The following is a 14,951-nucleotide window of genomic DNA, read 5'->3' on the forward strand; positions in this document are numbered from 1 at the left end:
GGTTTTCAGAACCTTGGACAAATGCAAATTAACCTCAACAACCTTCATCAGAGGTAGGTCAATAGTGCCATATTTTTTTAAGCAGATGGGCAGTTGAGGCCCTGCAAGGTTATGTGACTTGCTCAGGGTCAAACAACAAGCCTGTGCAGAGCTAGAAACCAAGGAATGGGACTCCCAGTGCCCCTGTTCTAACGATTAAACACAGTGCCAGTAAGAGGAAGATGTGTGCTTTAGGCTTGTGTGGTTCTTGTTTGACAGACTTCTCCAGAAAGGAAAAAGGTTTGTACTCACATCTGAAGTGTTGCAGAAGCTATAACCCTGACTCCTTAGCATGGGGATGGGATGAAGTTAGTTTGAGATGGTTAATGCTTAGAGAAAGTTTTAATTTAAAGAAGTGCAGATGTGCTTAGTGGAGATTCTGCCTGTGCCAACTGAACCTGCTAATTATCTGTGCAAACCGATTCCTCTCACCTCCATTAAGTTCAACTTGGATCCATAACATCTCCCCATACAGGGTCCTGCAGTGAGAACTGTTTCCTGATTTGTACTTGCTGTAGCACCCAGTAATGCTGATCTGATCCATCTTATCCTGAACGGTCACCAGTTTTTGTGCTGTAACATGCCACTCACTGGTTGTGCATTCCACGAAGACAGTAAATTCTCCAGGAGAGGTATACTGGTGTGTCACATTGCTGGACAAGCTTAAATGCAAAGGGGATATCCAAATGTCATGGGAGGTTGCACAAAGAGGATTATAGCTGTATGATCTGAAAGCAAGGTCCCCCATTCCTGAATGAAGGCTCAAAGAGAGATATGTTATCTCCTAAATGTTCACAACTTCCAAAGCAAAAAGGGACCATTGTGGGCTATTCTGATCTCCTGTATAACACAGGCCACGGAACTTCCCCCAAAATAGTTCCTGGGGGAGTGATGGGCAACCTAGGCTGGTGAGTGGGCCTTATGAGTGGCCTCCTACATATCAGTGGACCACAAGATTGTCGTACCCAAGATGGTCTTCTGGGATAGGGTATCAGAGGGGTAGCCGTGTTAGTCTGGATCTGTAGCAGCAACGAAGGGTCCTGTGGCACCTTACAGACTAACAGAAAAGTTTAGAGCATGAGCTTTCGTGAGTTAACTCACTTCTTCAGATGCTTCAGACCAGCATCTGAAGAACTGAGTTAACTCACGAAAGCTCATGCTCTAAACTTTTCTGTTAGTCTATAAGGTGCCACAGGACCCTTCGTTGCTGGGATAGGGTAGTTTTGCTAACGGTGCTTGTATACCTAGAATGTGTGAGGTCTGCCAAATGAACCATAGTAGCGTTTTGATTGGATGCAGAGGGAACGCACAGCTCTCACAGTCAATGTTTTGTGCAGTCAGCATACAAATTACTTAACTAGCGCTTACTTTATATACATGTCACTTTAGTAATACCAGTAACAAAACACTATGCAGACGGAAACCAGCAGACTCTGACAACCCTGCTCATGGATAACAATAAATGAAATATCTCATGGGCCACACATAGAACTCTGATGGGCCACATGCTGCTCATGGGCCTCAGGTTACCCACCACTCTCTTAGGGAAAATTTTGAGAAAAAACATTCAGTCTTGATTTAAAATTGTCAGTGATGAAGACTCCCAAGTTTTCAAGGAATTAGAAAAAATAAAAACAAAACACCATGGAGCCATTTTCAATAACCTCGGGTATGGAAAAATACTGTTGTGTGGGGGATACCAAAATATTAGGCTTAAAGCTGCTTGGCTAGTTTCTTCGTAGAAGGACAACATGTTTCTCAGTAAGTTTTTGTGTACAGAATATAGAGTAAAGCCCGCTAGAAGGAAAATGAATTCACTCAGACTGGGCAAATGAAAGATTGCGGCTGGCAGCATGACAGAACGGTCACTGCTGCTCTTAACAATTTCAAAGCAATTTACAGCAAAATTCACTCATCTTGCTGCATGTCCAGTTATTGCTTTGTTTTCAGTTGCTCATTTTAAGAACCATGAAACCAAAATTTCCGCACTCCCCTAAAACTAAAAAACCCGCATCTCTTCTGTGAAATCAGACATAAAACCTTCAGCTTACGTTAGAGGGTAATAGGGATCAATAGTGTGTCCATCTCCAGTGCTAATTATGCAGGAGAGGTTGCCGGAATAGGGAGAGAGTAGCCATTTGAGCGAAACTGTAATATTTTCAAAGATAAAGCATGTATCTGTCACGGCCAGCTGCAAACCTGTAAAACATGACACACAGAGCACAGCATCATCACCTGCTCATTTTAAAAGCATTTGTTTTCATGTATTGCTGGCATCTGGTCTTCACTGAAGTACTATTGCTTGATATTGCTGTCTCATTCAGACAATGGAGGGAATTGATGACATACGGTACTAAGTTGATTTTTCCCTGATTTTCCTTGTCACAATTCTCATTAAAATATAATTATACAGTTGAGTGTTTTGTACAAACTTCAGCTTCATAGTCATATATATTTATTCGAAGCCCTCTACAGCTGTCATCTGACACAGCCTTTCCTGTGAAGGACACTCTTCTCATGCACTTAATCTGTATTTAGCTGTATCCTTTGCCAAAGTGTGCTCCACTCTCTCAGCCTCGCCTTCCTTCAGAATATGAAGCTGAAGGAGACAAACATTTGGGGACAGCATAGCTCAGGGCACTGGTAGTAGGCTATACATTCACCTCTAGACCTCTGGTCCTATCCCAGTCCAGCTCAGCAGTTATCTGAGGACAGTTTGGTGATCTCATTTCAGTTCTGAAGGGACAAATGTCACACAAACTGATAACGTCTTAACAAAGGCCAAATTTAGGAGTGACCCTCTTTTGTCACACCAGAGTATACTTTGTTGAGGCAGTTTGGAGTCTACTTTATTTACTGCTGGGGCAACACCTATTCTCTGTGTGAGCCCTGAGGACTACCCGAGAAAAGAAGTAACTAACTGAGCTCTCTGATGGCCTCTACTGGAGAGGAAGGGCAATTTAAAGGGGCCCATATTCTTGAGATTGCCCTCTTGTGAACTTCACTGGCCAAAACTTGGATAATAACTGGGTATGAGGTCATCCTAAAGAAAGTGTGGTTCACTGAGGTGTGGTAAGAGGCCTGGACAGAGCCAGAGAGAAAGGACAGAGAGAGTGCATATGCTGGGGTGGCATGGATTCTTACGGGTTCATAATATCACTGATCCCCTTACATCTAGAAGAGAGGAACTAAGAGCTGAAATAGCTTTAGAGGAGCAAAGAGCACCACAGATCCCAGCTGTTTAGGCCAGGGTGGGGAACCTTTAGTGCATGGGCCACACACAGCTCACCAGGGTTGGCTGCTGGCAGGCTGAGCATACACAGCAAATGGCTGTCATTAAAGCCGGACTTGACCTGGAAATGGCACATCTGGAAGCCCTGGGATTTGGGGCAAGATTGAGCTGGACCTGAACTTCTCCACTTGAGGCTCTCTCTGTGTGATGGATTCCATCTTAAATGCTGAATCTGAATCTCCTGAGAGACTGGGGACTCAGAGACTCAGATCCACATCTGATATTCTTGGTTCAGACCTGACTATAACTTCTAAAACTATCTGAAGGAGATTGTGTCTAATGACTATGTCAAAACATTGTACAATATGGACACATGTGGCTACCGTTTCAATATTTACCTTCCATGCAGTGATACTGAACAGACAAGTAGCTCCCCAATGAAGGACAAGGATCTCCAAAGAAAGTCCCATCTGCTGCCACCTGGCATGCCTGGAGTCCATGACATTGCCCTGGAATGCATCACAGTCTTATGTGCACTGTAGTTTGGTATATTGAAGTACCACACTTTAAGCTTCATAGCAACTCAAAGAAAAGCTGGGTACTGAGCATAGGTGATGTTTGAAGGTGCACAGGGGGCCAAATGTACTCCCAGCACTCCTCCTCACTCACCGTCAGTAAATTAAATTACCATGAGAACTAAGCAGAACAGAAAGATAAACCTAGGGATGAAATAATGAAATAGAGTCAATGATGTTGTGCAGGTTCCATACCAGAGATAAAAGAGAATTGTGGAAAGAAATTGAATTTAATGGAATTTGTGCAATGGGAACAATGGCTGAATAAAATCACATGTGAATAGAAAACTTTGTAGTATAAAATCTGGTGGATAAATAATAGTGTCTTTCACCTGCATGCACTTTTCTTCCAGAGAGGTTTCACTTTGACTCTACCTGGGTTCTGCCTTAGTAATAAATAATAGTCTGATAGACAAAATGACCAAAGCATGATCCTAAACTCTACTGATGAGAAAACTGTAATGAAATAACAGTGAAATCCTTTGCTCACATTGTGAAAAAATGAGTAAAACCAATATAAAAAGTGCACTGCTGAATAGTAATAACACCTGGCTTTAGCACAGCACTTTGCCATCTGTATGGCACAAAGCACTGTTCAATCTTTAAAATATTTACTCTCACAGCACCCTGGTGAGGCAGAACAGGACTATTATCACCTCCACTTTACAAATGGGAAATTGATGCACGGTGAGGTCAAGTGACAAGGTCACACAGGATGTCTCTTGCAGAATGGGGACATGAATCAAGATCTACCAAGTCCTAGATTAGCAGACTAACCATCAGACAATGGGCTAGATAGGAGAAGGCAGCTAGACTCAAGCTTGCAAATATGTAATTTTTATTTGCCAGTAATAGGCCAAATTCTGCTGTCAGTGGCACTAATGTAAAACTCAACTCTGGCCTTGCACTGGTATTACTAAGAGCAGAATTTGACCCATGAACATCCACTGAAGTACAGCAAGGTAAGTTGTTTTAGGTACCACACAATGAAGTGCTTCCTCTAAATCTCTAACAAATGCTGCCATGGGATATTTACCTGATACTTCATCCTTGACACTGGTCCAGCTACAGTCTTCCTCCATGTCCAGCTGGTGGGCAGTCTCCAATACACAGTAGTGTGGGGTCTTACGCCCATAGAAACTGTCTCCAATTTGAATGACTTCTCCTGATCCACATTGCATGGTGGCATTGGAGTCATCACATGCAATGCTCTGGCCAGATTCTGATGGAAAAGAAAGAGCTGATGTTATCTCAGAGAAGGACTTACAGTGCAGGCTCTGCCCTATCTTGTCCTCTGCCACAGGAACTAGCAAAAGCTTCTCCTAACCCAGGAATCTGCCTGGTCTTATCATGCCCAGAAATGAGACACACACCTCACAGATGTTCCCTGAAGGTGGATCTAAATTAAAGTTATGTTGAAGGCTTCTTTTTCATTTTGAAATGTTAACAAAATTGTGACATTTAAAACAGAGTGGAGCGTTCAGGTGGAATTTTCATGAAGCTTTCTGTTTTTGAACAACTACAGAACTGGTTGAAATGTTTTAGAAGTATAAATTTCTGAAAAATGGGGGATTTTTTTGGCAAAAAACTTAGAGTTCCTTCCCTCCCCCGCCTCCTTTTTTTTTAACCAGCTCTTGCTCTAGTCTCAGCTTTTAGCATGCTGGCTCCTCAGTGCCTCTTCCAATGAGCAAAATGTTACATTTGAAGTCTGAAGGAAGTGAGCAGCTGAAGGCTCTGCTGAATGTGTGTATATAAAAAAGTAGAAATGATACTGAAATGGAAAATGAAAATATAACATTAGTTGCAATTTTTCTTCAATATTTTAATGAAAAATGCATTTTGTTGAAATTTCTGTGGGTTTTTTTTGACAAAAAAGTAAACCAAATATTTTCCCCCTTTCTCACTCAGTTGAATGATAACAACTGAAGAAAATTGTTAAAAAAATAGAGTGAAAATAAGAAACGTGGGGGGGCAGGGAAGGGCAAAGAACAAAAAACATATTTTTGGCTTTCAAAAATCAAAAAGAGATTTTTTCCAGACTTAATTTCTTTTAAAAAACTAAAGAGAATCAAAAATGAAGAACTTTGAAAAACTATTCATTGAAAAAAATTTCATTTAAAAGTTTTGACCAGTAATACATAAAGGGTTCAGGCTACTTGTAATATTCGAAACAGTCCCTAGGTAATGTGTGATCTGCCTTAGACTCAGGAAGCTGCTCATAAGGAAAGGTTACCTATTAGAGGGCTTGACTGTAGTCTAGTTATGAGAGCACCCTTACACATATGAGAAGTCCCATTGACTCCAGTGGGACTGTATGGGTGAGTAAGCACAGCAAGATCATGCCTCTAAACACACATATCTTATTCTTTGAGGGGAAAGCGCATAACTGTCTAGGATTCTTCCAGTGACTTGAACTGATTTAAGAAAGGTATCTAAAAACTCTTGGGCTATGTCTACACTAGCCAAAAACTTCGAAATGGCCATTTGAATGGCCATTTCAAAGTTTACTAATAAAGCACTGAAATACATATTCAGCGCTTTATTAGCATGCGGGCGGCCGCGGCACTTCGAAATTGATGCGGCTCGCTGCCGTGCGGCTCATCCAGACGGGGCTCCTTTTCGAAAGGACCCCGGCTACTTCGAAGTCCTCTTATTCCTATGACCAGATGGGAATAAGGGGACTTCGAAGTAGGCAGGGTCCTTTTGAAAAGGAACCCTGTCTGGACGAGCCACACGGCGGCGAGCCGCGTCAATTTCAAAGTGCCATGGCTGCCGCATGCTAATGAGGCGCTGAATATGTATTTCAGCACTTCATTAGTAAACTTCGAAATGGCCATTTGAATGGCCATTTCGAAGTTTTTGGCTAGTGTAGACACGGCCTTGGTGTCATTTATGGGTGGCATGGAAGAATGATGCTTCAATTTCGACAGATTTAAGTCCATCATTCTCCAATTACAGCTATGACTAGGTTTCTCTTGAATGCCTTTATTAGCAGTGCCAGTGTACGAACAGTGTGGTAATTGTGTACTATCCTTATTTAATGGCTAAATGTAAGCCTAGCTGTATCTATAGCAACATGGCCAGATTACAGATTAGTTCTGTCTAAATCAGCTTGTAACATAATTTGCTGTCAAATTCTAACTGGGGCTATTATCTAGTGCTTTTTTGTTCTTTTCCTTTGACGAAGAAGGTTGTCATTATAGCTGCTCCCTCAGCAAATTGTGCACAGCATTTATACTTTGAAAACTGGGAATAATTGACAAACACTACCCATTGAAACTTGTTTAGAATCATGTGTTTTACTATAGTATAGTGCTATCGTTTATTATGTACCTGACAGTGAAATGTAAAGAATGACTGTCATGAGGTCTGTGAAATTCTAACTGCAAATAAAGAAGAATAAAAAGTTCTAGGAAGAATGACAGAAGAGGAAAGCTTAGTTACAAGTCCATCTATCTTTCTGTGCTTCTATACTGCACTTACCAACATTGTAGGTGAGCATCTAGTCTCATTGTCAGACCTTGTAGACAGACATGCAGTCTGAGGATTCCGAGCACAGCAGAAACATGTGAGCTGCTACAGGTCAACTTGGGCTCAAGTTAACATCCAGAGGAGTGCATGAAATGAGTGCCATTGACCTCTGTGAACACTAGCTCAGACCCATAGCATGCAGAGCTGGTACAAATACCGAAGAGGTCTCTTTCCCAGCGCCCTGCCCTGCATCAGTGGATATGGACTACACATATTGAACACAAATCAGTGATTTGGATTAATCTCTGAAATGGTGGTTTGATGTCAGGAATGTCTAGGCTTCGTTTCTGGGTTAATGAAGAAATGATGTAATGGAATCCATTGTTACAATCCCTGATATTGTTCATTAGGGCTGTGTCTACACTTGCATTTCTCTTTTGAAAGAGGCATGCAAGTGAGGGAAATAGAAAATGCAAACGAGGTACAGATTTACACACCTGATACCTCATTTCCATATTCTTCTTTCAAAAGAGCTTCTTTTGAAAGAAGAAAAGCAGTGAAGATGTGGCTCTTTCAAAAGTAAACCCATTTTCAAAAGAATCCTTCTTCCCATAAAAAAAAGGAAGAAGGGTTCTTTCGAAGATGGGGTTTACTTTCGAAAGAGCTGCATCGACACTGGATTTTTTCTTTTGAAAGAAGCTCTGTCAAAAGAAGAATACGAAAATGAGGCATCAGATATATAAATTTGCACCTAATTTGCATTTTCTATTTCCCTCATTTGCATGCCCCTTTCAAAAGAGGAACGCAGGTGTAGACACAGCCAATGTGATAGTTAGAGATTTAGGCTACCTCTACACAACAGTCTTATTTCAAAATAAGATATTTTGAAATAGGGCTCCTCCACATAAAATGTATTTTGAAATATCACTTATATAGCCTGCACACATAGTGCTTGTTTCAAAATAACTATTTCCAAATAAGCATTATTCCACATTTTAACAGCACCTATTTCAAAATAGTTATTTTGAAATAGGTATTATTCCTCCTGAAATTAGGATTACAAAATTTGAAATAACACACCCCCTATTTCAAACTTATTTCAAACTAGCAGTTGTGTAGACAACAGCAAAGTTATTTCAAAATAACAGCTGTTATCTTGAAATAACTTTGCTGTGTGGCTGTAGCCTTAGTGTTGCCCTGAGTTTAGGGTTACTTCCCTGACCATCTTGGCATTGATGGACCTATCTTCCATTAATGTATCAATTTTTTTTTTAGAATGCCCAGTTAGGCTTTTGGCCATCACAACCCCCCATGACAATGAGTTCCACAGGTCAGTTGTGTTTTGTGTGAGTATTTCCTCTTATTTGTATTAAGTCTGCTGCCTGTTAATTTCCTCGGGTGACCCCACATTTTTGTATTGTGGGAAAATGTAAATAACACTTCTCTATTAATTATCTCCACACATTCATGATTTTATAGGCCTGTATCATACGCCACTCTTTAGTTGTCTCTTTTATAAAGCTGAAGAGCCCTAAACTTTTCAATCACTCCTTATATAGAAGATGTTTAATAACTTTCATTGTCTTTTCTGCACTTCTCTGAACTTCTTCCACTCTCAGTGCATTCTTTTGAGGTGGGACAAGCAGAATAAGACACAGTATTCAAAGTATTTTCAGTCTTATTGTTCATCCCATTCCTGATAATTCCTAATATTCTGTTAGCCTTTTTGACAGCTTCTGCTACACTGAGAAGAAGTATTCAGAGAGCTGTCCACAGTGACTATAAGACCTCTTTCTTGAGTGTTAACAGCTAATTTAGAATCCATCATTATATGTATACAGTCAGGATTATTTTTCCAATAAGTTTTACTTTGCACCTATCAACATTGAATTTTAATCTGCCGTTTCGTTGCCCAGTCACCCAGTTTTGTGAGATTCCCCTTGTAATACCTCCTAGTCTTCTTTGGACTTAACTATCTTGAATAATACTAAGATGGCTGTGACCTTAGCTCTAGTTTACACAAATGAGCAGCTTAAAATGCCTCACTCACATGAAACCCCTGAGAAGCACAAATTCTCCTTATATGTGGATATGTATGTTGGATAAACTAGCACAGTCAGCACTTAGTTCCTGGACTGCTTGATCTAAGCCAGTTTTTTTTACCTGGATGTTGAGATTAGATACAATGAGCTGGATTTGTTTAGTCTACCACAGGAAATCCAGAGAAAACTACAGCATCTAGTCACTCTCATTACCACTATTCCTTGTAAGCTGTGTGCTTGTGAGGAGATTCAAATGCTTCCTGGCTGACTGAGGGAGCACCCACAGGCCATGTCTTGATTACAATGATTTGTTGACAGAAGTTTTTGTTGGAAGATATCTGTCGAAACTTCTATCGACAGACTGTGGCCAAATTGCCAAGCAGATTGCAAGAGGAATCTGCTTTGTTGACAGAGTGGCTGGACTGCCTGGCAGCTCTCTCAACTAAATGGCCAATTGGAAGCACAGCAGACAAGGCTGCCTGGTGTCCGGGAAGCCCTGTCTATCAACAGAGCCCCCTCCAGCAGGTCGAGACTGTTGACAGATCTCTGTTGACTGAGGCATTATGCCTCATGGGGAGCGGAATAATACTGTTGACAAAAGTGCTGCATTCCATCGATTTATTGTCGACAGAATGCCTTGGGAATCTGGAAGCTCCCCATGTTTTGTTGACAAAACTCTCTATTACAGGCAAAGCCACAGTTACGTTTTTTGCTTCTACTGGTGGCGCACATTCACACATACCTTGGTGCACCTAAGAATTAATTCTGCACATTGATGGAAAAATTCCACGCATGGATGGAAGAGATTAGAGGGAACATTGCTCCTTATGATAGAGGAAACTGCTGTACAGCAGATGTGGTTTGAGGTGAGACAAGAACGTGCTCAGCTATTGATTTCTAATTACTCCTGTGCTTCTAGGAGTTGAGTCCAAATTAATCAGGCACTAGTTGCATAGTGAGTGAATGCAGTAGCCTTTCATCTCTGAAAACCTTCTATTCTTGGCTTTAGGCACATGTGGAGACTTGCGTAGTACCATTCTGGTCTCTCCTTACAATGAAAATCCATGTCATAGAACTACCACAGCCTTTGTTAGCACTGGAACTTGAACCATCAAGGTGCTGAGCACCCACAATGCTCATTGGCTCTGATGCTGAACGCATCTCTGGAACTTATCATCAGCAGGATGGCAAAGTGGATAGCTGCCTGAGTTTTATGGAGTTTATTTAAATAAATTAGCATGATATGTATTTACAGAATGATCACATGTAGCAAATCTTGGGTGATTTTAACATTGCCTGAAATGCAGCATGCTCAGTTCTAGCACCATCAGCTGTACACCTTACCAAATTCACAGATGAAGTCAAACTCCTGACTGCAATTTTCTGTCATGCCCCATTCATAGCCAGCATTCTTCAGGATGTACCCACAATTGCCTAAGAGAGATGGCTGATCCTCATGCCAGTTGCCGTAGCTTATATTTGAAGTGTCCAACCAAATCAGTGATCCTGTGAACAAAGTAAATCACATTGAAAACATCTGTAATCATCAGTGAAAATTCCCAGAATCTGGAACTCAGGACAGAGCCTTTGGAACAGTTTTGGGCAACCTAGGTGAGTGAGTGGGCTGCATGAGTGGCCCTCCTTCATATCAGTGGGCCGCAAGATTCTTGCAACCAAGACAGTCTCCTAGGATAGTTTTGCTAACTGCGCTGGCATACCTAGAATTTGCAGGGTGCGCCTATTAAACTGTAGCAGCACTCACCTCACTTCACAAGCCCTTGGTTTACATGTGTGTCACTTTACTAATACCAGTAGGAAAAAACCTCAGCAGACAGAAACCAACATTATCTGGCAACCCTACATGTTGGCAATGGTAAATAAAACATATTACAGCCTACACATAGAGCCCCAATGGGCCACATGTGTCACATGGGCTGCAGGTTACCCGACACTGCTCTATGCAAGGAGGTCCAACACAGTGGGCTACAACAATCGAGGGCTTCCAGACCACCCAACATGCTTGGAGTCTGGACTGGAGACAGAATAGGCTGGCAACTCTTGTTTAGGTAAAGAATGAGATAAAAGGATTAAGCAATTTTCTCAAACTAGGATCTGCCACTTGTTCAATATGATGAGGCAAATGGTGTTTCCCTAAAAGATTCCTTAAAATAAAGTACTACATCAGGACTGCTCAGCTATCCTGGGAAAGGATGGCCTGACTCAGAGACATAAAACAGCTCAGAGAGAGCAGAAAGTTCAGAGTCAGTCTCTGATTCACTCCCCATCTCTATAAAGGGAATCTATGAACTGCTGTAGGATGTAGAGCATGGATCAGGCAGTTCCAGCTCTGCAGAGACCAGCGTTGAGTGGCAGAGACCTGACTTGGTTACCGAGAGCCAGCCAAGTAGGTTGAGCACCCATGCCCTGTTTTGAGGGGCCATCATTTAGCTGATTTTAAGATCTGTTTATATGGATTATAAATACCACTTTAAACATTAAACTGAAACATGATAATTTTATTATGTACTTGAAGGCAGTAGAAATGTACACTTGAGAGACATTCTGGGTTTGATGTACTGTCCCATTTGGTGGCAGTCAGGTCACTTACAGCTAGCATGAAGAACTTGCTTTACAATCCTAACTAATAAACAGATAGCTTTTAGCTCACATGGTGGAGCTCATACACTAAGCTCCCGAGATCTCAAGTCTGATTCCGGCTATAGCTGACTGGACTCTGCTAACTTTAAAATATGCTAAGAAAAATGGTGTTTCCTCAAAATAAAGTGCTTTCCCTTTGTGTGTGTGTGTGGGGGGGGTGGTTTCCTCCATCCAAAAAGGATGGTCACATTACACAGGACTCCAGCCCAGGAAGCCAGGAAAGGACCTTGCTCCATGCAGGAACGAAGACACTTTAAGAGGATCCCTGTTTATGTTTAAACCAGCCAACATTCACAGCGCTGGAGCAACCCCTCAGCATACCATCTGTCTGGGCAGCTTCCAGAAAGGCAGCTGAAGGAGGAAAGGGCTGGGAAGTGAGAAATAGGGTGATGATGATGATTAATCCTTTGGGCTCCTAGTGGAGCATAGGGCCTCCACAGTCATTCTCCATCTCTTGTGATTCTTGGCTATAGTCTTCATTTGATCCTACGTTAAGGCAGCTGCTTTTACTTCATCCCAGGCAACTTCATTGCCATGTTTGTTTGAGACATCTCCTTTTCCTCTTTCCTTATGGATTCCATTCTAACACTTGGCTTGTGATACATTCCTCGCAATCTTTACGCAGGACATGGCCTGCCCATCACCATTTTCTCTCCTTGATCTGGACTTCCATTGGCTTCTGGTTTGTTTTGGTCCACAAGGTTTTGTTTGGCATTCTATTGTACCACTTTAGCTGGAGATGTGTTAGTACTTGTTAATTAACCCTTATGCTTTCCTTCTCCAGATCCTAATTTCCTGCTTCCAGTAAATTTCTCCTTCATTTTACTGTCCGTTTGGGGTGTAGCATTACTTTGCTGGGATTTGTGCTGATGTAAATTGTTGTTTCCTGTGTACTTGATTCTATAGACCTTACTAGTACTGATAGCTTATTCAGCCTCCCAAGCCACAGCACCCTTATGTGTTTCAGTACAATGAGGAAGTCACCTTGGAGGAGGCACCAAGTGTCATAAAAAAGGACCCAGGACTCATACCCATAGGAAGAGAGAGGAACAGTCACTCCAACCAGTAAGCGCAAGGAAAGAAGCTGGACCCACATTTTCTGGGAGGGAGATGTGGGCTACATGTCTGTTGTCAGTAAGAAGCCAGGCCAGTCCTGAAGTCCTTGCTCAGACAAATCTGTAGAACCCCAAGGCTTTGTTTGCACTGGCACCTGAGGGACAAAGCTTTTGTGGTTTACGGGTGCTTAAACCCTCCCCCCACCCACACACCTCACTGCACCCCCTCACATCAGTGTTTTGTTGGCAGGCGTGCTCTTCTGTAGACAAAGCAAAAGCCGTTTGTCAGAGGTAGAAGATTTTGTCAGCAAAAGTGTTGGCAAACAGCGTTTATACTGCTTGACTTCGAGCAGCACAGCTATGTTGATGCAGCCTTGTTGCTAAAGCTGTGTAATGGAGACATATCTTGAGTTTTGGTGGTAGGATCAAGCTGACTGTCATGAGACATGTGCCACCAACATTATATAGGCATGTTGTTCTGCCCAAACAGGAGTGGTCAATAAAATGGCAGCAGTTCACCAGGGTTATTCCCTGGTAGGCCACTACTGCTATATTTACCTGCACCTCCAGAGGTCTGGGTGATTGCAGCTCTTATTAGCCACAGATTGCCATTCCCGGCCCATGGGAGCTGTGGAAAATGACAGACTGGGACACCACTTCCCACAGCTTCCATTAGGTGGAAACGATGATCCATAGCCAACAGAAGCTGCAATCACCTGTCCCAGTAGAGGTGCAGGTGAATACAGTGGTGGCAGCCCACCCGAGGCTAACCCTGGTGAACTGGATCCAGCCAATGAGCTGATCTTTGCCCACTACTTTGCCAGAGATTCAAGATTTCCTCCTGAGCACATACTGAAAATCCAAGCAACTGCAAGAAGTGACAGAATAATTATCCTGGGATTAGAATTATAATAATATTAACAGTGATGTGCCTCCAAAATGTTAACATCAATTTTAACCCACAAAAGTGCACCCTCAACCTTTGCCCATCCCTGTGTCTCAGGGGTCCATGGACACACAAAGTGCACTGTGGATGCTAGTCTATTATATCTCCATTTGAATAAAAATACTGGCTCATAAATGGGACTAAGGGGAAAACAGACAAACTTACACAAAGCTGCACTTTGATGGAAATGTTCATATGTAGTTTCTGAATAGGGTGAACAGATGTCCCAGTTTTAGGGCTTTTTTTTTTTTAATAGAGGTGCTCTCATCCCATCCCAATTTTTTACACATGTGATCTAGTTACCTTATTCCTGAAAGGCCTATGGCATTTATTATAAGTACAGCGCAGAGTCTGCACCATACCTTGGAAGAGAGGGATTGAAGACCTAGAAAGGGACTCTTGTTGTATCCTTTTTAAATTGTGTCTTTAGGTGCATGTCACTTATTACAACAGGGTCTTTCAAGTTTCAGTGATTTTCACTGAGGAAATATATCCCTTTGCATAGAATCCAGATACTGGAGCCTGTACATTCATAAATTCATGACCACATGTATATCAAATGTTACCCAGTTACCCTGTTTGGGTGTGTATGTCCATATATTTTTTGGATATACATATCTAAAAAGAGGGTCAAATTTTGCTCTGCAATACCAGTGAAAATCAGAATTAACTCCATTCAAGGTATATAGAGCAAGTCTACAATGGATTTACAGTGGAGTTACTGAGTGCAGGATTTAACTTATTATTACAACTGCAGTTCTTTGATAAAGTATTTGAGATGTTAAGAAATAAGCAAACGGGACATTGGGTTTTCTTGCTGTTATGAGTATAACATTACCACAGCTTTTGGGACATTAGATGTTAAATATTTTTTCTCTCCTCAGTATGTAGATGGAAAAACTAAGGCAAAGAGAATCTTTACCTCAGGTCAAA

General features: G+C 41.8%; 1 protein-coding gene across 1 annotated transcript in view; it reads right to left on the bottom strand.

Annotated features, from left to right (window-relative positions):
• The window catches only part of LOC142020892 (polycystin-1-like protein 2), an 82,111-nt gene that overhangs the window by 59,899 nt on the left and 7,261 nt on the right, over nt 1–14,951 (bottom strand). The window contains 5 exon segments of the mRNA XM_075009133.1: nt 472–701; nt 2,091–2,238; nt 3,670–3,780; nt 4,883–5,068; nt 10,704–10,865. Of these exon segments, the coding sequence (XP_074865234.1) occupies nt 472–701; nt 2,091–2,238; nt 3,670–3,780; nt 4,883–5,068; nt 10,704–10,865 (837 nt within the window).

The sequence above is a fragment of the Carettochelys insculpta genome, chromosome 14, assembly GCF_033958435.1.
Source record: "Carettochelys insculpta isolate YL-2023 chromosome 14, ASM3395843v1, whole genome shotgun sequence".
Classification (NCBI taxonomy): Eukaryota; Metazoa; Chordata; order Testudines; family Carettochelyidae; genus Carettochelys; species Carettochelys insculpta.